The sequence below is a fragment of the Anser brachyrhynchus genome (assembly GCF_964034855.1).
Source record: "Anser brachyrhynchus genome assembly, chromosome: 24".
Classification (NCBI taxonomy): domain Eukaryota; kingdom Metazoa; phylum Chordata; class Aves; order Anseriformes; family Anatidae; genus Anser; species Anser brachyrhynchus.
In genome coordinates, this window is record NC_137717.1 from 7287585 (window position 1) to 7308365 (window position 20781).

Below are 20781 nucleotides of genomic sequence, written 5' to 3' on the forward strand. Positions count from 1 at the left end.
CGCCTGCTAGACACCCAACTGCAGCGTATGCAAAGCTACTGTAAATACCCGGATTTCCCAGCAAAGATGCACCAGCTTAATTACAGCCATTCTCCACAGAGAAGGCTGCCAGCATGCTCTCATTGTGATTAAAGAAAACTAGGCTATGATAGGAGGAGCGTGGCCAGCAGAGTGAGGGCAGTTAACATCCCCTCTGCTTGGTACTTATGATATTGCACCTTGAACAGTTTTTGCAACCATAAAGGGACACGGAAAGCTGCAGTGGCACTGACAGACAGCTGCCACTTGGCCCGAGCCCTGGAGCACAACCTACAAGGAGAGGCTGTGGGAGCTGGGCTAGGATAGAGCAGAGCCTGAGGGGCGATCTGGTGGCTGCCAGCAGCTATTGGAAGGGAAGCTGCAAGAGGGTGGTAGCAAACACTTCTCAGTGGCAAATGGTGTGACAGGGGGCAACAGCCACAAACTGAGGTGCGGGGCAGTCAGGTGGACATGATGAGATTTTCTCTAGGAGGGCCGTGCAGCCCTGAGCCAGGTACCCGGAGAGGCCAGGGGTCTCCACCCTTATCACCTAGCTAGATAAAGCCACAGCTGACCTCACCTGGCATTAGTGATAGCCCTACTTCAGACATGAGGTTGAATTAAAGACCTACAGAGGTCCTTCCCCAGAACATCAGTTCTGTGATTTGACCTGCAACAGTTGCACTGGGGCATGTGCCAGCATAATTTTCCTTTACAGATGCCCTCCGCATCATCAAAATACACTCATGCAAACTCAGTGCCATCCAGACGCACTGTTCCAAAGTGCCCAGGCAGGGCCTGCCTGCATTTGGAAAGGATGCAGTTTGACTGGACCCGAGAAGATGGGTGACAGATAAATCCCATGAATTATTTTCAGGTTACAGCTTTATCTGTTTTGGTGAGAAATGCTTTGGCTGTGAAGCAAGGGACTTTGCACCTTAGTGTTATGTTAATATTTAATACTACATCTGGACTTCTCTGCTGCTGCAGGACAACCAAATATCTCAGAAAGGTAATTTGAATGAAGCAGGCTGACAGAGAGGCTGGTAATGCGTGAGGGGCCATTTTAATGGTAGTGAAGAAGTCAAGCCAAAGATCTCCTGCTAGTAAAGAAAGACTTAATTCCCCCAAATTCTTATGCACCCGTTCTTGCCCGAGGAGCCTGAAGCCCTCCAGCTGGTGTGATGGGGGGGCCTCCTAGCAGGGAGGCTGCCAATCCTCAATAGCGAGTCAGGCAGCTCGGCAACGTTCTGTGCAAATGCTAGTCGCTGAGGTGCTGAGATCAGAGCAGGAAAGATGAGCCCAGCCCATAGGAGCAGCACACCCAAACATCTGCCCATCCTGTGGACAATGACAAGTCAGGACTGTGGAGATTCATCTTTTAAGGGCAAAAGGAGTTACCAGAGAGCCGAAACCACACGAGCTGCCAGCAGCCAGAGGTACGCTGCCACAGCAGGAGTTCTAGAAAACCAGATTTCAAACACTCCTGATGTAGCCATGCATGCTGAAAGGCCTGAGGACAGCTTGCTGGTGCCCAGGCAAGGGATGATGCCCCATTTCTGCTTGTGAATTGCAGGTCTTACAGCTCAGCTGCCTGACCAGCAGAGGTGTCGCTCGCACTGTCAATTGTAAGAGGAAAAGGAAGCTAAGACAGCCCATTTACTCTAGATAACAACACTGCAATAGCCCATCACTTTTTTAGGGAAACTTGCTATGTTAAGTTGTATCGGGCTTATGTGGCAAGATTTTGGTAACGGGAGGCTGCAGGGGTGGCCTCTGTGAGATTTCAGAAGCTGCCCCATGTTAGATGGGGGCCAGTTAAGGGCCAGTTAAGGGCCAGTTTCATCCGGTGCCAAAGGGACCCACCACCAGCCAGAGCCAAACCAATAAGCAACACTGTTTACGCATCTGTGAGAGCGTGTTTAAGAAAGGGGAAAAAAACCTGCTGCGCAACAGCAGCTGGGAGAGTGAGGAGAGAGAAGCAGCCCTGCAGCCCCCAAGGTGAGTGCAGCAGGAGGCAGGAGGTGCTCCAGGCTCACAGCAGCAGCTCCCCTGCGGCCTGTGGAGAGGCCCCTGGTGGAGCAGGCTGTCCCCCTGCAGCCCATGGGTCCCACACGGAGCAGATCTCCACGCTGCAGCCCGTGGAGGAGCCCCCGCTGGAGCAGGTGGAGGTGACCTGGAGGAGGCCGCGGCCCATGGAGAGCCCCCGCAGGAGCAGGCCCCGGGCCGGAGCTGCAGCCCGTGGAGAGCCCCCGCAGGAGCGGGGGGTCTCGGGGGAGCTGCCGCCCGTGGGGGACCCGTGCTGGAGCAGTTTGCTCCTGGGGGATGGACCCCGTGGTGCGGAGCCGTGTGGGAGCAGTTCTTGAAGAGCTGCAGCCCCCGCAGGCTCAGCTCGGGAAGGACGGCATCCCGTGGGAGGGACCCCACGGGGAGCAGGGGCAGAGAGGGACCGAGAAGGAGCGGTGGAGACGAAGCGTCAGGGACTGACCGCAGCCCCCATCCTCTGTTCCCCTGCGCTGCTCAGAGGAAAGATGTAGAAGGGGGTGGATGGGGGAAGGTGTTTTCAGTTTGCTTTTAGTTTCACACTGCTCTAGCTTGTTAGTAATAGGTAATGTATTTTATTAATCTCCCAAGTCTGTGTTGCCCATGACAATAACTGTTGAGCGATCTCCCCATCCTTATCTCAACCCTTGAGCCTTTTGCATTGTATTTTCTCCTCCTTTCCCTTTTAGGAGGGGGAGTGAGAGAGCGGTTGTGGTGGAGCTCAGCTGCCCAGCTGAGTAAAACCACCACATAAGCCCAACCTCTCACAGTTTCTCTATTTTCAGTTATTTTAAGAAAGCATAGAAGGACTAGCAAAATAAATTCTCTTGTGGAAGATGAGGAGAGCACCTGAACTTGGTCGTTTCCACATGGGTCCCTCTACCCAATGTTGCCGTGGCTATAGCTAATCCCCCAGAACTAGTTATGCTCCTGAAATACAAATTGCACGTGGCAAGAGTTGCTATAGCCCAAGGAGAAAGGGTGGAAGAAAGGGTTTTTCCATGCATTACAAAGACAGGACAGCTCTTTAGGAAAGAGGAAGGGTGGAAGAAGAAGATACAGCCACACAGACAGTATAAGAAACGTCATGTTGGATCCAAGCCGTCTGGCTCAGTGCCATGTCCAACAGCAGCCAACAGATGATGATCAGAGAAGAAAGTGAACACAGTATAGTGCGTCCCTTATCATACTCCACCAGCATCTGCCAATATGTGGCAGAAACTTCCTCAGCTAGCAGTTACACTGGGATCTTTATAAAGCATTTATGTGCACGCATGCATGGATGAAAAATTATCAAACACTTCTGTCCTCAATGATAGTCTATGCTGAGTTCTGCAATCCACCATAGGAAAAGTACTTGTGGGTCTTTTCAACCAATTTCTTGCTGTTTTCCCCCCATTACCTCTTGTTCTCAGGTTCAGGAAAAGAACAGCTTTTGATGTCCTGGTTTCCCTCCGTACCACTGTTTGTTTTCACATACTCTTTTTGAAAGGCAATACACTAAAGCACGTATAAAAATAGGCCTCTATGTAAACTGTAAGGCATGTCCACAACATGGCTTCATAGCAAAGATGACAGTATTTTCCATTTTACTCTGTGTCTTTGCCACTGTTCGCTGATTCATTCAGCCCTGTGGCTGAGTGACTAGGAGATGGCTCCTGAGCAGCAGCAGCTCATTTAGAGCACCAAATGCCTGCACCAAACTAAGATAAATGTTAAGTAATACAATGGTTTATGTCTCAGCAAGAACGGATTTCATCTCTATCTTACCACTCAGGCTTTCTGCAGCCATCAGGACTTGGTTTAGGCTTTACCGAACAGCTTTTCCACCCAGAGAAATCTAGTTTACCTGGCAAGCATCTGGTGAAATCTAGACCTAGACCTGTCTACGTGTTCAGGGGGACACTCCACTCATCCCTAGACTATAAAGTAGCACCAAACATGGAAGTCCTGCACCCCGTCCCCTTTAATCCAAAAGGGAGGAGGTTCCTGTTGCAGTTTCCCTTTTGTTATTTTCTGGTACAAGTAAACTTGCAAAGGCCCTTTCTCATCCCACCATCACTGACCAGCAGAAAAATCCCCACAAACTGCAGATGAAGGGGAAGGCAACCCCCCTGCTTTAGAATGGAACCAAAACCTTCAGGAACAATTTCTGGGTTTCTAAAAAGAGCTGGACTCTGGTAGACCGTGGTGTACCGTCTTTGGAAATCAGACACATAAGACAAATGATTTCCACAGAAAACTAAAGCCAAGACCCTCCTGTAAGGTGTCTGTGTACCTATCTGGTACCTTTTCTCCTTCCCAAAGGAAAAAAAAATCCTTACTCCTACCAATGTATTTTCTTGTCCTACATAGCAAGGACAAATACTTTAGTCTACATGGATCACTGACCCAAAAACTGCTCTAAAGATGGAGATATGAGGGTTTTTAGGACCTGCATCATTTCTATCTCTTGTAATTAAACAGTGAATTAAAATTCAACCTATCTCACTGCCTTGGCATACGTTGCAGAGGCCAGGCAACAGCCCAGCCTGCATCTGTTGGGCATCCACATCGTGCGTTCATTTCTTTCCCACCCAAGAAATTCAAAACAGTTTGCTTTTACAAAGCCTGAATGCAAGGGGAAGGTGCTTTTAGTTTCTCACTGCTCTAGCTTGTTAGTAATGGGTAATAAATTTTATTAATCTCCCTGTGCTGAGTCTGTTTTGCCCATGATGGTAATTGTTGAGTGATCTCCCTGTCCTTTGAGCTCTTTTCATTGTATTTTCTCCTCCTATCCCTTTGAGGAGGGGGAGTGAGAGCGCGGTTGTGGTGGAGCTCAGCTGCCCACCTGAGTAAAACCACCACAGAGAAACACTGCATGTTCAGACATACAAATGTATCATAGGCGGAACAGGAAGAAAGGAAACAGGAACAGCTAACTTGAGAATGAACACCATTGTTTACAAGCCACATGTTTTGCTGCCCCAAACGAGTCACACTCAGTGGAAAAAATGACTCAAACTGAAGAAGCTCAGAAAATGATTACTTCAGTGACCTGGGCCACAGGCTACACTCTTTAGTGGCATCATTCCACCGGTCAAATCTCAACCATCTACATCCCTGAGAAGCGGAACCAGAAGCTTAACATGGGTCTTAAAAGCATTTCAAGTTCTCATGGGACTCATTGTAAGCTACCTGGAAAAAAACCAAACATGTAGAGATCTGAAAGGTCTGTACCATGGGTCAGCAAAGATGGTAAACTGTATGAAAGGAAATGCTACCAGAAAGACCGAGATTTCAATATCAAAAGTAACGACTCTGGGAGAAAAAGTCACTGGGAGGAATCTCTAAGCCAGAAATAGTTTCACAGGGGAACCAGAGCCAGCCAAATTAGAGGGACAGCAAGTCCTCTGGGTGAGAGACTCCAGCTGGAGTCTCTCACACAGCAGTGCTCTAAGCCCCTGTGCTACTGCCCAGCACCGTTCCTTTCTTACAGCCCTTCATCTAGGGAGCAGAAGAGCGTCTCAGAGATACCACCACAACAGTTAACTAACATTTTCCCCAGAGTAACCTTGTGTAACTGTTGCCTTTATAAAAAGTTGTGTCCCACCAAAGTGTTCCCAGTTAATGAGGGAATGGGCTATGCCAACAAAAACCAATTTCAGTGCCTGAACACAGCCATGCTGCATAGTTCAAAGTCTCCCATACCTATCAGCCCACTTTAGTCTACTGCTAAATATTGTTTGGCTCTTGTGTGTCACCCAGATGTCATCAACATATCATCTAAACTGTGTTTTGACCCTTGAGGCTCAGCTTGAGCTATCTATTTATCAGGTTAAACCTAGCAGGACAAATGAGGTAAAAAGAACTGTATTTCGCTATTTACACAGAAAATAGGAACCACATTTTACTGTTTTAAGAGCTAGTTTATGTATAAAACACCAAAATACCTTAGTTTTATTAGGAAAAGATGTTTCACTTTACATTCAGTCACACAGTCCAGTTCATTAGAGGAAAAGAAGAAACAAAGGCAAGTGGAGAACACACCAGCCGCTTTTCAGCAAATTCATTTAAGCCCTGGGCCCTGTCAGAAAGCACTATTTCTTTGGAAGCTACTTTCTGTAAGAAAAGCAATTTTCTGCAGGAAAATCTGTATGGTAACACAACAACTTGATTATGTCAGTCCTCGGCAGCATGCAGAAATAGAGTGCAATTAATCAAAACTTATAGGTTGAGACATTGGAAAATGGACACATCTCTTCAGCGGCAGCAGAACCAATCCTCCTCAAGAGAAACCTCAGCTGCGCCCTAGACACAAAGAACAGCACAAAGGATTGAACTCAACTGAAGATAAGGGTATAGAAGATGAAGTCCAAGTGAAGGGAGCAGTGAGGAGAAAGAAAAGCCGTATCTTCATGGAGGCAGCTACCAACAGGACCCAGGTATGGGGACTGCCATCAGGAGAGAAGAGAAGAATCTCCAAACTCAGCCACAGGTCTCCAGAGGAGATTGCCAGGCACATGTGAATCTGTACTATACTCCACTTTGAATACCTTTAAATACTTCAGAATCTCTCCAAAACTTAAATGCACACCTGAAGTAGGCTTTTAAAACTAAAATCTACCATCTCTTACCAGGGAAAGTGTTCATGCCGAGCAGCCGTAACATCTCAGTGGCCATCACTCAACTCACACCCTTGCAATTGTATTTTTGAATAATTCCATGCAAAAAGAACGGTTACTTTGGGTAAAAATTTATTTTACATACAGACCATTGCAACTTAACTATTAATTGAGAGACGTTATTTTTTCCTTCACAGAAAGTGACCAACTGGTCTGAGATTAACAGGAGTCAAAGCCTGAGAGCTGGGATTTTTTTCAGTTTGGAAATCAGATCTTGGGGAGAAGGGTCCTTCCAAGCACCACTCAGTTCAGTGAGGAGCTGCAGGACTTTAACTGCAGGTCAGCTGCACTGCACAGTGCTGGAAGCAGATTCCCAGAGTCAGTTCGGACCTTTCCGAAGCTGAACTTGCTGAGAAAGGTGACGCCTGGACAGGTACAGGTACATTTCTGACACTGTGCTCAGCTCTCAAACTAGAAATGAATATGGTGAAACAGCACAATCTCTGTAAAGTACAAAACATTGAATTACAGGTCAGCGGACAGACGGGACAGCAATAATGGCGGGACACTCCTAAGCCAAGTATTCTACATGTAGCGGGTTCCTGGCTGGGTTCATACTATGGCCCTAGTTCAAATGGACAGAGTACAAAAAATACTTTGACCAATAATTAATTGTACTGGAAACAAACAGTCTACTAAAAAGCAATCCTTACTCTAGGTGCCAATGAGTCCTTAAAAGCAGGGAGGGGACTGAGGATCTGCACTTGGGCAGTGCTGCCAGGATCATTCACGCTGCTCCATTTTTACTTTGGGAGGTCTCAGGAAGGTCCTGTTTTTCTTTTCTTTCTTCCCCTTGGTATTTGCCTGGAAATTTCTCCAGCTGTCCACACGACCATCCCGACTTTCCTGGGAACAACAGAGAGGAACTAGAGGGTTAAGGAGTTCAAGAGCCAGAGAACAGACCTTGCGTACCAGTTTCAAGAGATTAATTTGCCTCTTACCCAGCACCCTGGCAGCCAGAACATACAGACATTGTAAAGAGCCGGAGCAGCAGACGTAGCACAGTGCAACCACAAGTGAGCTCATGAACACCAGTGTAAGCAGTATACTGGTTTCTTGTTTCAAAAGCAACCAGCTTGAAATGTGCAGTCCTGATTACGGTTTAGAGTCTCCTCTGACATACAAAGCAAATAAGAACCATCATCTCCAATGGACGTTCCCAATCTGTCAGCCCAGAATGCGCCATTTCCTTACTCTCACATCCTTGTGACAGCTCTCTTTGTGCTGCAGCTTGGAGGCAGAGAGAAGTAAGGGAGACGGGAAACATACTGCTGTCTTCTCTCACACTTTTTGCCACAGGCTTCACCACAAAGATGCAATAAGAAAAGGTCTCTAATGGTGCTCTCTTTTCTCCTCTTCCCGGCCTACCCAGTGAGCAGCAGAAACCCCTCAATAAATAAATTAATAAACTCACACCCCACAAACCCAGGCTACGATCCCTACAGGCTGAAGGTTTTACACAGTAGGACTGAACAAGTCCAGGGATGATTCACTTCACTGTACAATCCACGTGTTCAAGGCCCTTCTGAATATATCTGTGCCTGGAATACTGGTACTGCACACAGGCTCAGGCTAGGATAGCTGTTCTCCTCACTCCCATCCTCCTCTGCAGCCATACAGGAGAAGGCCGGTCACTACGAGCGATCTGGAATCACAGAATTGTAGCGGTTGGAAACAACCTCAAGAGATCATTGGGTCCAACCCCCCTGCCAAAGCAGGCTCCCTAGAGCAGGCTGCCCAGGTAGGCGTCCAGACGGGCCTTGAATATCTCCAGAGAAGGAGACTCCACCACCCCCCTGGGCAGCCTGTCCCAGTGCTCCGTCACCCTCACCTTGAAGAAGTTCTTTCTCATGTTGGTGCGGAACTTCCTGTGCTCCATTTTTTGCCCACTGCCCCTTGTCCTGTCCCCACAAAGCACTGAAAAGAGGTTGGCCAAATCCCTCCGTCTCCCACACCTCAGGTATTTATACACATTGATGAGATTCCCCTCTCAGTCTTCTTTTCTCCAGGCTGAACAGACCCAGGTCTCTCAGCCTTTTACTCATAGGGAAGCTGCTCCAGGCGCCGTATCATCTTTGTGGCCCTCCGCTGGACTCTTTCCAGGAGATCCCTGTCTTTTTTGTACCGGGGAGCCCAGAACTGGACACAGTACTCCAGGTGAGGCCTGACCAGGGCAGAGTAGAGGGGGAGGATCACCTCCCTTGACCTGCTGGCTACACTTTTAATGCATGCCAGGATGCCATTGGCCCTCTTGGCCACCAGGGCACACTGCTGGCTCATGGCCAACCTGTCGCCCACCAGGACCCCCAGGTCCTTCTCCGCAGAGCTCCTCTCCAGCAGGTCACCCCCAGCCTGTCCTGATACGTCCGGTTGTTCCTTCCCAGGTGCAGGATTCTACAAAGACCGGACGGAATACACTTTCACTGAGTTTGCAAACAACACAGAACTGTGATCCCCCCCGATACATCAGGGGTTGTGCTGCTATCTAGGGGGACCTCGACAGGCTGGAGAAATGGGCCAGTAAGAACTTCGAAGATCAACAAGAAGTACAAAGTCCTACCCATGGGGAGGAAAAACTCCAGGCACCAATATATGTTGGACACCACCCAGCTGCAAAGGAGCTCTGCAGAGGAGGCCCTGATGGTCCTGGTGGACACAGAGCTGACCACAAGCAACGTGCCCTTGCTGCAGAGAAGGCTAAGGGTATCCTGGATTGCATTTGGAGCAACAGAGCGGAAAACACATTCCAACTTGTTCCTTTTCTGTGGTGCATCAAGATATGACTCAGCTCTCAAAGCAGACTATGAATAGCTTCAGAGATATTCCTATGAGGATTCAGCAACACTGTAGAACATACACAAATCATACAGGTCTTTAGGACAAGGAGACAGGACACCTGACCAGAACTAGTATGCAATATGCAGACAAGGACTGGAATCGCCAGGAGCAAGAAACCACAGAAGAGCAGTGCACTGGTACAACTCAAGCACCTTTGGGGTTCCTTTTTTTTTTTTTAAATAAAACAAACAAACAAAAAAACAACTGCATAATATCAATTTAGACTTTTTTTTCCTTAAGGTTTAAGCTTCATTCCAAGCACTAACATTTGTATCATACACGTTTCTTTCAGGTATACTGTAAAGGTAAATACTGAGTCAGTACACATACAAGAGCAGCTAAGAAATCACGTTATTTTGTCTCTAATTACCTTCCCTCAACAATGGTCACTAGCAGAAATAATTCTTATGCCTGTAGATTCAGATGATCCATTTTGGATGTTAGCACCTCGCTCTGATACTTTTTTTTTCCCCTCACATGGATTAAGTGGTCACCAGCAAGGCTGGAGAAGATACTTTTCTGCAACTGCAGAGCTTCAGCTGTCCAGGAGTAGTTGAGGACTGGCTAGTACTAAGATCTGCAGTACCGATAGGTCCATCATTACTTGCTTGTTTTGCTTGTAATACTTTCTCACATCTCCTCAGCTGCATCTGTAAAGCATCAACACCCAACTTCTCCAGCCACAACAGCCACAGAGTGCAGAGCTTCTGCCAGCAGAATACCAGTGACATACGCATTTCTTTGTCCGGCATTACATGACAAAACCCCATAGCGCACTCAACACAACAATACACAAGTGCAGTCAATTCAGTGTTTTCCAGAATATCCAGCTTCCTCCATCCACATTATATAGTACATGGACACAGACAAACTCTGCCCAGATGAGTCTCTAGAAAAATGCCAGCTGTCTGCTTTCCACAGGATGCCAACCCAGCCCATACACTTCTCTCCCAGACACCCTGTTCTTAAAAGGTCTCTTGAACATACCCTGGGATCAGGTTTTGATTTAAATGAACTATCTAGCTCATCTTTTCAGCACGTGCTGCACATGACTACTAACTTCCTTCCTGCCCACCCAGCCCTCCATGTCACAGAACTTTACCCCTGGTGTGTAATGAGGGAAGAGGCTAGATTAAATGTTTTGGCAGGCTGTAGGTTTGACACCTAGAATAACAGCACGATAACCAACCACAAAGCTACTTCTGATATGCCTAGACCTTGAATACAGAGTGGAAGTGGCAAAGAGAAGTGACATTCAGGTCTTTAACATCTGCATAAGATATAGATTGCATAAGTGTTAGCAACCAGACTGAAAAGTATCAACACCGTCCACACCAATGGTTGAACAGCTACTGGATTAAGTTTTACTGATCACCAGTGACCTGGGGTAAGAAGCAATTCAGATTTCTGACTTAGCTGCTGACAGAGCTGAAAAATACTATACAACTTCATTTAAGATACACCTATTGGAAAGGCAGTATCAAAGCTCTATCAGTGGGCTCTTCTCACCATACAAGGACAAAACCCAGGCTTCTGCAGAACATTTTAAGCGTCTATGTAAGTTATCTTGCAGCACTTGCAGACAAAAGTCTCTCTTTTTCGCTAGGACATTTCCAGCAGCATGGCTGAGAATTGCCGAGGCCCGTTCAGCAAGTGACATTGAGTTAACCTGCTGATTACCTCAAAGTTCTTCTGCCATTCTCGCTCTCGTTTAGCTTTCTCCTGTGCCTCAATTTCTTCTTCCCTCTGTCGTTTCCTGGAAGGGAAGCCATAAAGAAGTTTTGAACCACAAGCATCTACATTAAAGAAACACAGTGACACTTTCAAAATGTCCCAGAAAGCTCTTCTGACTTCTCAGCAGATTGAAGTGCTTATCAGAAGAGATAAATACGCACAACTAAGATTGCACAACAAATAAAATTTTGTTTCAAATCTGGAGAGAGCAGAGAAGATGGTTTGGCACCACTGACAGCACGCATGTATTTAATCAGTGAGTCATCTTCTCTTGCAAAAGAAGTTGGAATCCTTCAAAACTCTAGCAATAAGTCTCTAAAATGGTTGAGCGTACACATTAATAAAGTGTTAATAAATACTTGAGCATGCAAGCTAAGAAAGACAGATTTTTCTCCCTAATTTTCATTTGTAGTCAGAAGCAGTGCCTTGTAACCATCTCTCAGACTGCCTTCATTGACCACTAATGAAGCCCTGCTCTATGAAGTGCATCCACAGTAAGCACTGAAGCAACATGTGATCAAAACACAAAATAGTTCAGGATCAACATGCCACAGAGTATTTCTGGCACTTAATTAAAAATCAATTATTTGCATGCTAACAACTTGCAGAAGTGTATCACCATTTGACTGTTTTGGCTGGCTTCCACAGAATATTAAACATACCAAATATACCAGGTCTTAAATACTGGAGAGCAAGTTTTCTACTTGAATTTCTCATGCACGGACCTCTACAACCAACAGGATGCTCGGTGAACTGGTGGAATCTACATCACTGAAGTATGCGAGCCTCACTTTGAGAGGACCCTTCTTAACCCAATTCGAGGCTGTGCTTTCAGCAGGAGGTTGGACCACATGACCTCCAAAGGCCTGCTCCAACCTAGACTATTCTCAGATTCTGTGATTTCTAATCTTCTCCAAGGAAGCATGAGGGGAAGAGGAGACCCTGAACTGAACAGAGTGCTGCTCATACCTTTCATGCATTTCTTTAGCTTCTCTTTCTTTTCTCTTAATTTCCAGTTCAGCAAAGAGCTTCATTGTCTGTTTGTATACAGCTTGTTTGAACTGTGGAACACAAATCTTATCTTAAAATAATGCACATTAACACAGTTAGAGAAGTCTATTTTACTTAAGAATATAACAAGCATAACAAGAATGTAAAGAATACGTATGCCCACATAGCCTCATATCCTGCCTTGACTGTAGTTAATCGCAGAGGTGTGGAATAGGGTATCAACCACTACTGATTAAATTCTGGCCTGGACACCACTAGGAAACAACTACTAACACGACATTTTCATTTGTATTCACGAACCTGTGCCTGAACAGAACTTTTCATTTCAAGCTCTTTTACATCTTCTGTTGAGTCCTTCAATGTCATGATATTTGACAAAAAATGGTCACTGTACAGATGGTAATTTCCCAGCAGGCCTTCTTAACGTGTTTTACTAAAAGTCTAGCACTGACTTTCCAGTGGGACATGTCAGTATACTTTAAAACAAAAAAGCCCTTCATTATTAAAGAACGGCAAGAGTCTTCAGACAACCAACAGAAAATAAGACTGCTATGGGGTTACTGTGACAATACCAAGTGGAAAAAAAACACTTTGTAGGAAAAAAAAAAAAAAAAAGGGTGAATACGGTAAGACTAATGTGTTTTGTTGTTTGAGAAACATCTAAATCATGTTTGAGTGTTTGAGAATCATCTAAATCATGTTTGAGACTATTAAAGCCTCAAATACTACTTGACTTTTTCAAACTAGAAACCAGCTAAGAGCAGCTATATTATGTCACGCCATAAATGACGTGTTGCAGAACTGCAAATCTGTCCTCACACGCTATATGCAAGAAACAGACCAAACAGCTCTTACCGCAAATTGCCACTAAAAGCCCATTTTAGACACGCTGCAATGGGTTCTTATACATTCCTCTGCTAACAGTAAGAATGTCAGAGTTCCAGCATTCAGAATACAAGATATTCAATTCAAAAAGACTGGGTGATGGACAAGCAATAAGGACTTGCTCATAGGAAAGTACTGGATATTCTGAGCTACATAGTCTCATAACATATTTCCTCTTTAGATTACAGTCAACCTATTTTCTGAAAGATATTGGATATTATTCAACACAAGGAACTTCTACAGTGATTTATCAGAATTTATTCTTCTGTAAGTAAAAGAATTTGCAACACCCTAACAAGTCTAATAAACGCTTGCATACCGGTTTTGATTCTTAATTTCTCAAAACACATTCTGTACTCCCCCGTCTCTCTGAACAGAACGTAACTTACAACTTCAGGATCATCCTCTTCTACGTTGGGAGGTTTTCCATCTTTCTTCAACTGCTTCTTTTTTTCTTTCACCTTAAGATTAAGGATGAAAATAAGAGTCTACAAAATTTTACAGGACTTCCATAATTGTATCTAAGCAGTTCTGTATTCTCTAGGAAGAACTTCAGATGACAGTAAGTTCTTGATTTGGATTTATTTCAGATCAAAACCTCACAGCCTTATGCCCAGATAAACACACACGTGATCACTATCATATGAACTGCAGTAATTAAAAATACTATGTTAGATACTATTCATCCAACACAATTCCTTTGTTTCGTTTCCAGTTTGTTTTTAAGATATATTTATACCCAATATGCACCATTCAAACCAGAAGGAAGTTTATTTTGCTTTGTAATATTTGAAAGACTAACAACAAGCAGAATATAAAATGTTCCTTGATTTATAGTATTTGAGTTCTCCCATATCATCTTCTTTCTCAGCTTTGTTGTGTTTTAGTATGCTCATATCACTCAACTAACCTCTTGGCCAATGCAATCGGAGCTACTTTCTTTATCTTATAGGTCATTTTCCCCAAAACCTCTCAGTCTCCAGCTGCCAGCACCTATTTTCTTCCACCTACACATATCTGAACTGCATCATTCATTCACAGACTCGAAAAGAAATATTTAGGTCAGATCACGTGGTCTGACCTAATTATTTCAAGTACTGAATTTCACCGAATTATCCCGCACTGAGTTTAACAGCAGGCTTGGACAAAGCACATTTGTTCGTGCCTTGACTTGCTCAGAGTCCACCTGCACAGATACATAATGAATTTTGCTCAGCCCACCTTTTAATGACCGAAACATATAGCAGGTATACAAACAATTTAATTATAAAGGACTAGCTATGGAATACTTACAGTATGTTCCACATATTCTTTTCCTGCCTGTATCACATCCAAGGCTCTCTTCTTTTGCTCCTGATCTAGCAGCAACTTGTATGCTTTATCCACAGCTAACAAAAAGCATCACCATTAATAGCACCAGTAGTCAAATTCAAAAGGCATCACAAGATTGCTCTTTACAAAGATTTCGGAGTGTTTGGGGTTTTTTTCCAATACATCTAGGTAAGCGATACGATTTGTCAAACTGGATTTTGCGTGAAGTAATGGCAGAGGCTGCCAGACACCTCTGGAGTTAGTAAGGTTAAGGCATCAGTCCTACCAAGTGATTTAGTTACAAGGCATGAGGTTAAGTTTAAGGTTCATAAATCCTCATGGTTAACGCAAAGCATATGCCTAAAATCAACACCTAATTTCTGCTGTATGGTCTTTTAACAAAATCTAATGCACAGACTAAACAGCTTTTTCTTGAACAATCCTGGAAACCCATGGATGTTTGTCCCCGTTGTGATCTGATAATGCCTTTACTGCCACCTAGTGAAATTCTGCTGCTGAAATGCCAACCCCCACATCTGTTCCCTCATCTAAAGCATCTCTACAGCAATTCTTCTGTCCTTCAGTGGGGCCTTCAGACCTTATACACATTTAAACCAGCTACAGAAAAATAGCAGTCCAACTACTGTCACACACCAGCCCAGAAAAGGTCGAGAGCATTACCTTCAAATGCCTTCTGTGCTCTGTCTGCATCATCTTGATTTTTGTCTGGATGTACCAATATTGACAACTGCAAGAGAAAGGATCTTGCTATCAAGATCATTGTAAAAGATAAAGACTACTTCAGAGATTTCTGTGAGAGCAGAGAAATAGTCTCAGACAGAAGTAATCACAGGGGATCACACCCCTTTGCATACACGCAAGTCAGCTGACAACATGTAGAGGTATGCATCAGTAAAAGCTTATAAAGATTTCTGACCGAAAATCAAGTACAACTCCTGTAGTAAACAGGCTATCTGAGAAAGTGGCTTGTGTGATACAGAACAACGCAAACACCTTTCAGCTGCAGGAGCATCGGGATGATAGGGTGACCCCTTGGCCTTAAGAAGAAACAAATCTACAAAGATCATCCTCAGCCAAAGTTTATCTTTCACTCAGTATCTCCCAGTAAGTTCTCCAGCATCCCTAACATTATTCAAATATTAAACTACTTAAAAGAATGGTAAGATTTTCCCCAGGCTCCTTTACTGAAAGTTTAGGAAACTTCCTCCTGTACTCTTCCTGTGCTATTCAGAGACAGGACACTGATCACTACCATCTTTAGTGCAACCTTAAATGGACTGGAAAACACACGTTCTCCATCTTCCCCTTTCAAAGGATGAAAAAGCTCTTTCAAAATTTCCCCATATGGCATTATTTTTTCTGTACCTTTTATTTTTGCCACTGATGTCCGGACTCTCTAGTTTATCTGCATCTTTCCTACTATAATATTCAAAACCAGTCACAGTGCTGCACTGGTGACAAAGAACATAAAATATTTACTTCCTGAACTTTACCCACAACACTTGCTAGTTCACAGGTAAAAGGTCCTGTCCCCCAAGAGCAGCATAGTGCCGATTTACTCTGTGATTTGCAATAGCCAGTATCTTTCTCCTTCTGTTGGCTATTCCAAGTTCTGCACTTATATCTTTGATTTCTTTAATAAAAAATTCCATGCACTTTTTTCCAAACTTTTTTTGTGGTATTTTATCAGCCTAAAGCTGACAGCCCCAGTTTATTAATATGCAGAACTGAGAACTCAGCAACAAATAGGTTATCTTCCCATTCCCCGTGAAGAGTAGGCTACATCCTATCACCACTTTCGCACGTATGTTCCTCTGTCCGGACAAGGCAGCCAGCGCAGCTCCCTGTCTAAAGTCAGTTCTTCATGTCTATCAGGTAGGAAGATGCAACCCTCTGAATATCACATCTTTTTGTTGCATGTACTGACTCAAATTTCTCCTGCAGATTTGGCAGCAGAATAAATCTGGGATGTTTCCTGTGTTGCATGGAGCAATGAAGAAAAGTCAGTGAGTAGGGCTGCTGCTGTCCCAGGTAGCCCAACCACCAAAAATGACCACTGAAATTCTTAAAAAAAAGAATAATAATTATATACAGTCAGATAACTTCTGGATCAAAGACAACACATTTGAGAAAAATAGATTTTCTCAGATCTTAATTTGTCAGATTTTGACCTTTTCTTTGGACTAAACTTCAATAAACTGATTATATGAGGGCAGTTCAGTTTACATTAGCATAGTGGCACATTTTACAGAGAAGAATACCATGCATGGACAAGGCACCCTTCTGCAGCTCTCCGCTTATTTATACCAAGATTGTTATATGCATTTTTTCACAAAACGGCTACTTGTCAGATAAAACTTTACCACCTTCCTCGTCCCCAAGCACAGCTGCAAAATCTCTACAGAGCTTCTAGTCTCCTTCCAGAGGCTTCAAATGCTAAAGCCAAATACCTGCCGAAACCTTTTCTTTATTTCTTCATCTGTGGCTTCAGGATCCATCTGCAGTACCTAAAGAGACCACAACAGCACAGGAAGTTTAATGGTACACGCCACGTTTCAGGTTCCTGGCAGCAAGCTCTAAACATTGGCATACAGACACAATGCCAGAAAGCATTTGCCATCAGAGAGCGTTTTCAGGACATGAATTTTCACCTAGTAAAACAGAAACATTTTAAGAGACACCATGTTTGGAACATTCTGCTTTTGGCAATGCTACGTTCCATTGATTATGCCACAGTACTTTCCATACTCAAGTCTTGTGCAGACATCTGCCATCCCTGAACAGCCACCTTTGGACAAAACCTTCAACCAGACCTGTTGCTTAGCTTAGCAGAAATGGAAGCACATGGTGGTTTGGGACACTGTCAGGCAATACATAACTGAGAATGTCAGGCAGGAAACACACTACTTTGTAAGAATTTACTGATTTTGTCATTTTGAAAGAAGAAGACAGGAGAGTTTTACTGTTTTGCCTCCACGAACAAGCCCACGATCTACTGGTCTTTAAGGATGTGACGATCAATTTAGTGATCAGAAGCACTAAGTAGCAACTGAACCTCCTCACTGCAGATGCACACTGGTCTGACATTAAGAATCTGTAAATGAAAAACACTGTCACAGAAAAGCCACAGTCTCCTTTTAAATGGCCTTCATGATTTATTCTCCAAGTCAAGTACTAACACGATAAATTGACTGATCCTGATCTGGCTGACCAGTCTTAAATTAGGATTTTGAAAAGCACCTGAGTAGATTAAAAAAAAAGAAGCAGATGAAGACGATATCAGGAAGGAGCTCATTCAGTGAACGGAAAAGAGAGTATGAGCCAGCAACATAACCTGTGTTGTGCCAAAAGAAGCATGGCCAGCAGGTCGAGGGAAGTCTATTCTGCTCTCATGAGACCCCACACAGAGTACTGTGTTCAGCTTTGGGGCCCTGTTGGAGTGGGTCAGCAGGAGGCGATGAAGATCATCAGAGGACTGAAGCACCTCTCACGTGAAGCCAGGCTGAGGGAGTTGGGGTTGTTCAGCCTGGAGAAGAGAAGGCTCCGGGGAGACCTCACAGCAGCCTGAGAGTGCCTAAAGGGGACCTACAGGAAAGCAGGAGAGGGACTCGGCAAGTAGTAAAGTGATAGGACAAGGAGGAATGGTTTTAAACTAAAAGAGGGCAGATTTAGATTAGATGCAAGGAAGAAATTCTTTAGTACGAGGATGGTGAGGCACTGGAACAGGTTGCCCAGAGAAGCTGTGGATGCCCCATCCCTGGAGGTCTTTAAGGCCAGGCCGGATGGGGCTTTGATCAACCTGGTCTGGTGGGAGGCGTCCCTGCCCATGGGAGGGGGATTGGAACTTGATGATCCTTAAGGGTCCCTTCCAACCCAAACCATTCCATGATTCTCTGAATACCCACAGGAAGATCCTGTTCCAGGGGAACACCAGAATACGTTGCATTTCACGGAATCGTAGAACCATTTAGGTTGGAAAAGATGTCTAAGATCATCTAGCCTAACTTTCAACTTAAAAAAAATTACCAAAGAATGCACAAAATTAATGTTTATTCCACCATCGTCATATTCCCAGATTCTTCACCACCGTTACACGAGCAAAACCAACTGAAATAAAAATATCATGATTATCGAATAGGGAAAACAAACAAATTAACTTAGCAGCCATCAGCATAGGTTATAGCAAAAGTGATGCAGTATAAAAAAAATGCTAGAAAACTGTATGCACAATACTCTTTTCCAAACTAGCAAAATGTTACTGCATACAATGCAAATGTAAAACAGAGTGATTTCCTGCAGGTACAGAAATGCAACTTTTCTGAATACTGTGGAGAAAAAAATGTTTTTTGTAACAGTAATGTTTCTATCCAGCTATTACAGAGTGGGCCAGGAAAACACTTATGACTCAGGGAGGTGAAATGTACTAAAATTCTGATTGGTAATGGTTGCTTCAGCCAAAATAGAAAAAATTGAACACTGAAGTACAAGACAAAGGCGAATCAGACTTCTCACAAATCTTAGCAACATTTAAATGGAAATCAAATTTAAACGTAGTCCACATTTACTGTCCATGTTGTCCAAGTGTAGTCCATAGTCACTGTCTTCCTCAAGCTTTCATACTAATTAAGACTTTGTAACTGACTGTAGCTGGAATGAAACAATACAATGTGCAAGGGAGTTACCTGTTTTACAAGGACTCCTTCAAAATTGCTTGCTAGTATGAGAAGTAGGAGTCCCTGCTATCATTCTACGCCCTACACAAGTTCAGTGGAATGAACACCCAAAATAAAAGACACGGTTGTAAATGCTGAATCAAGAGTGGTCAGAAAAGAACCTGGCAGCGTAACACCCGTAGTGTTATATTCTCCTTCAGAAAGTACTTAGCATTAATCTGCCCAATCTTCCAGTGCCATTAAACGAGAGAAGCATGCGAAAAGAATAGTTTCTACCTGCCATAAAACAGTGAAGAGAGCAAGCACATACGCACCACCCTCCTGTCTTCTACAAAACTTCAGCACTGTAATCTACATTTAGAAATATATGTCTTTATGATGCTTGTCTCTTTATTGAAACAAATACCTGTTAAATCTAGGATTTGGTACGCTAAGTCAGATAGGAGGATAAAACATTCAGACTAACCTCAAAAGGATTCAAGTTGAAATAGGAAGATCCGGGTCGGGTCAGCCTGTCAATTTGGTTTTTTGATGTTAGAACAGAGTCTCGTTTTTCAATTTGTTTTACCTGAAGAGCAGAAGAGACCTTTATTAACTGGCCATCACAACACGCTCACCTGCTTTCCTGTGTGACCACTATACCAATTATCATCCAGTGTGACAACCGATGATACCTCTTGATCCTCCCAAACCTGTAGTTACTTTACTTTACTTTACATCAGCAGGACATTTTTTTCAGCATATCCTATAGCATGACAGTGATTTTGACGTTACCTTTTGAATATAAATAATAATAAAAAAATACTTCCGCCTGCCTCTTACATATCTTATGCTCAACTGCTGTGGCTTTGTCGCCTCATTTCACTCCTACACTTTACCAGCACTGCCATCGGGATCCCCTGGACACCTGCTGCACGACGTTCACCCAACATCAGCAGGAGAGCCCATGAAACGTTCAGTCACACCACTGCAAGCGTACAGACGCCTCATTCTAACCACCAATTACCTAATTTCGTTCAGTTTGCTTTTCTTTTTTTTTCTTTTTTTAACGTTAACCCACCGTTATTTTTTTTAATAACCCCCCCCCCCCAATAAATCGGCAGCGCCCTTCCGTGGGCAAGGCTGAGCTCCACACACGGCAGCCGCGCACAGGCCCAGGGGAGCAGCGCGGGCTGAGGGGCAGGGGCAGGGCCCCGCACCCCCCGCACCCCCCGCGTCCCCCCCCGGCCCGGCCCGGCCCCGGCGGCGCCCCCGGCCCCTCCCTTCCCTTCCCGGCCGGGCCGGGCCTTCCGCCCCCCCGTCGGGCGGGCACCGCCGCGCCGCCGAGGCCCCGGCGCTGACAGGGGAGCGTCTCCGCGAGGCGGCGGCGGGGCGGGCGGGGCGCGGTACCTCGTTGTAGAAGGTGAGGAACGCCTCCTCGGCGGCGCCCCCCGCGCCGCGCTCCCCCGGAGCCGCCATGGCCAGCACCGCGTGACGCCACGCGCGCGCCCGAGCGCGACGCCGAGGCCGAGGCCGAGCGGGGGAAGGCACCGCCCCCCGGCACGTGACCGCCGCGGCGCAGCCATGGCAACAGGCCCCGCCCC

General features: G+C 44.9%; 1 protein-coding gene across 1 annotated transcript; it reads right to left on the minus strand.

Annotated features, from left to right (window-relative positions):
* Positions 1-6780: 6780 nt before the first annotated feature.
* On the minus strand, positions 6781-20744 carry DNAJC8 (DnaJ heat shock protein family (Hsp40) member C8). The gene is made up of 9 exons (XM_080566770.1): positions 20588-20744; positions 19665-19766; positions 16976-17032; positions 15186-15252; positions 14487-14581; positions 13583-13654; positions 12267-12358; positions 11244-11319; positions 6781-7571 (listed from the first exon to the last, which is right to left on the minus strand). Exons 1-9 carry the CDS (start codon positions 20654-20656, stop codon positions 7449-7451), a joined length of 753 nt encoding a protein of 250 aa, XP_080422896.1. The 5' UTR covers positions 20657-20744; the 3' UTR covers positions 6781-7448.
* Positions 20745-20781: the final 37 nt, after the last annotated feature.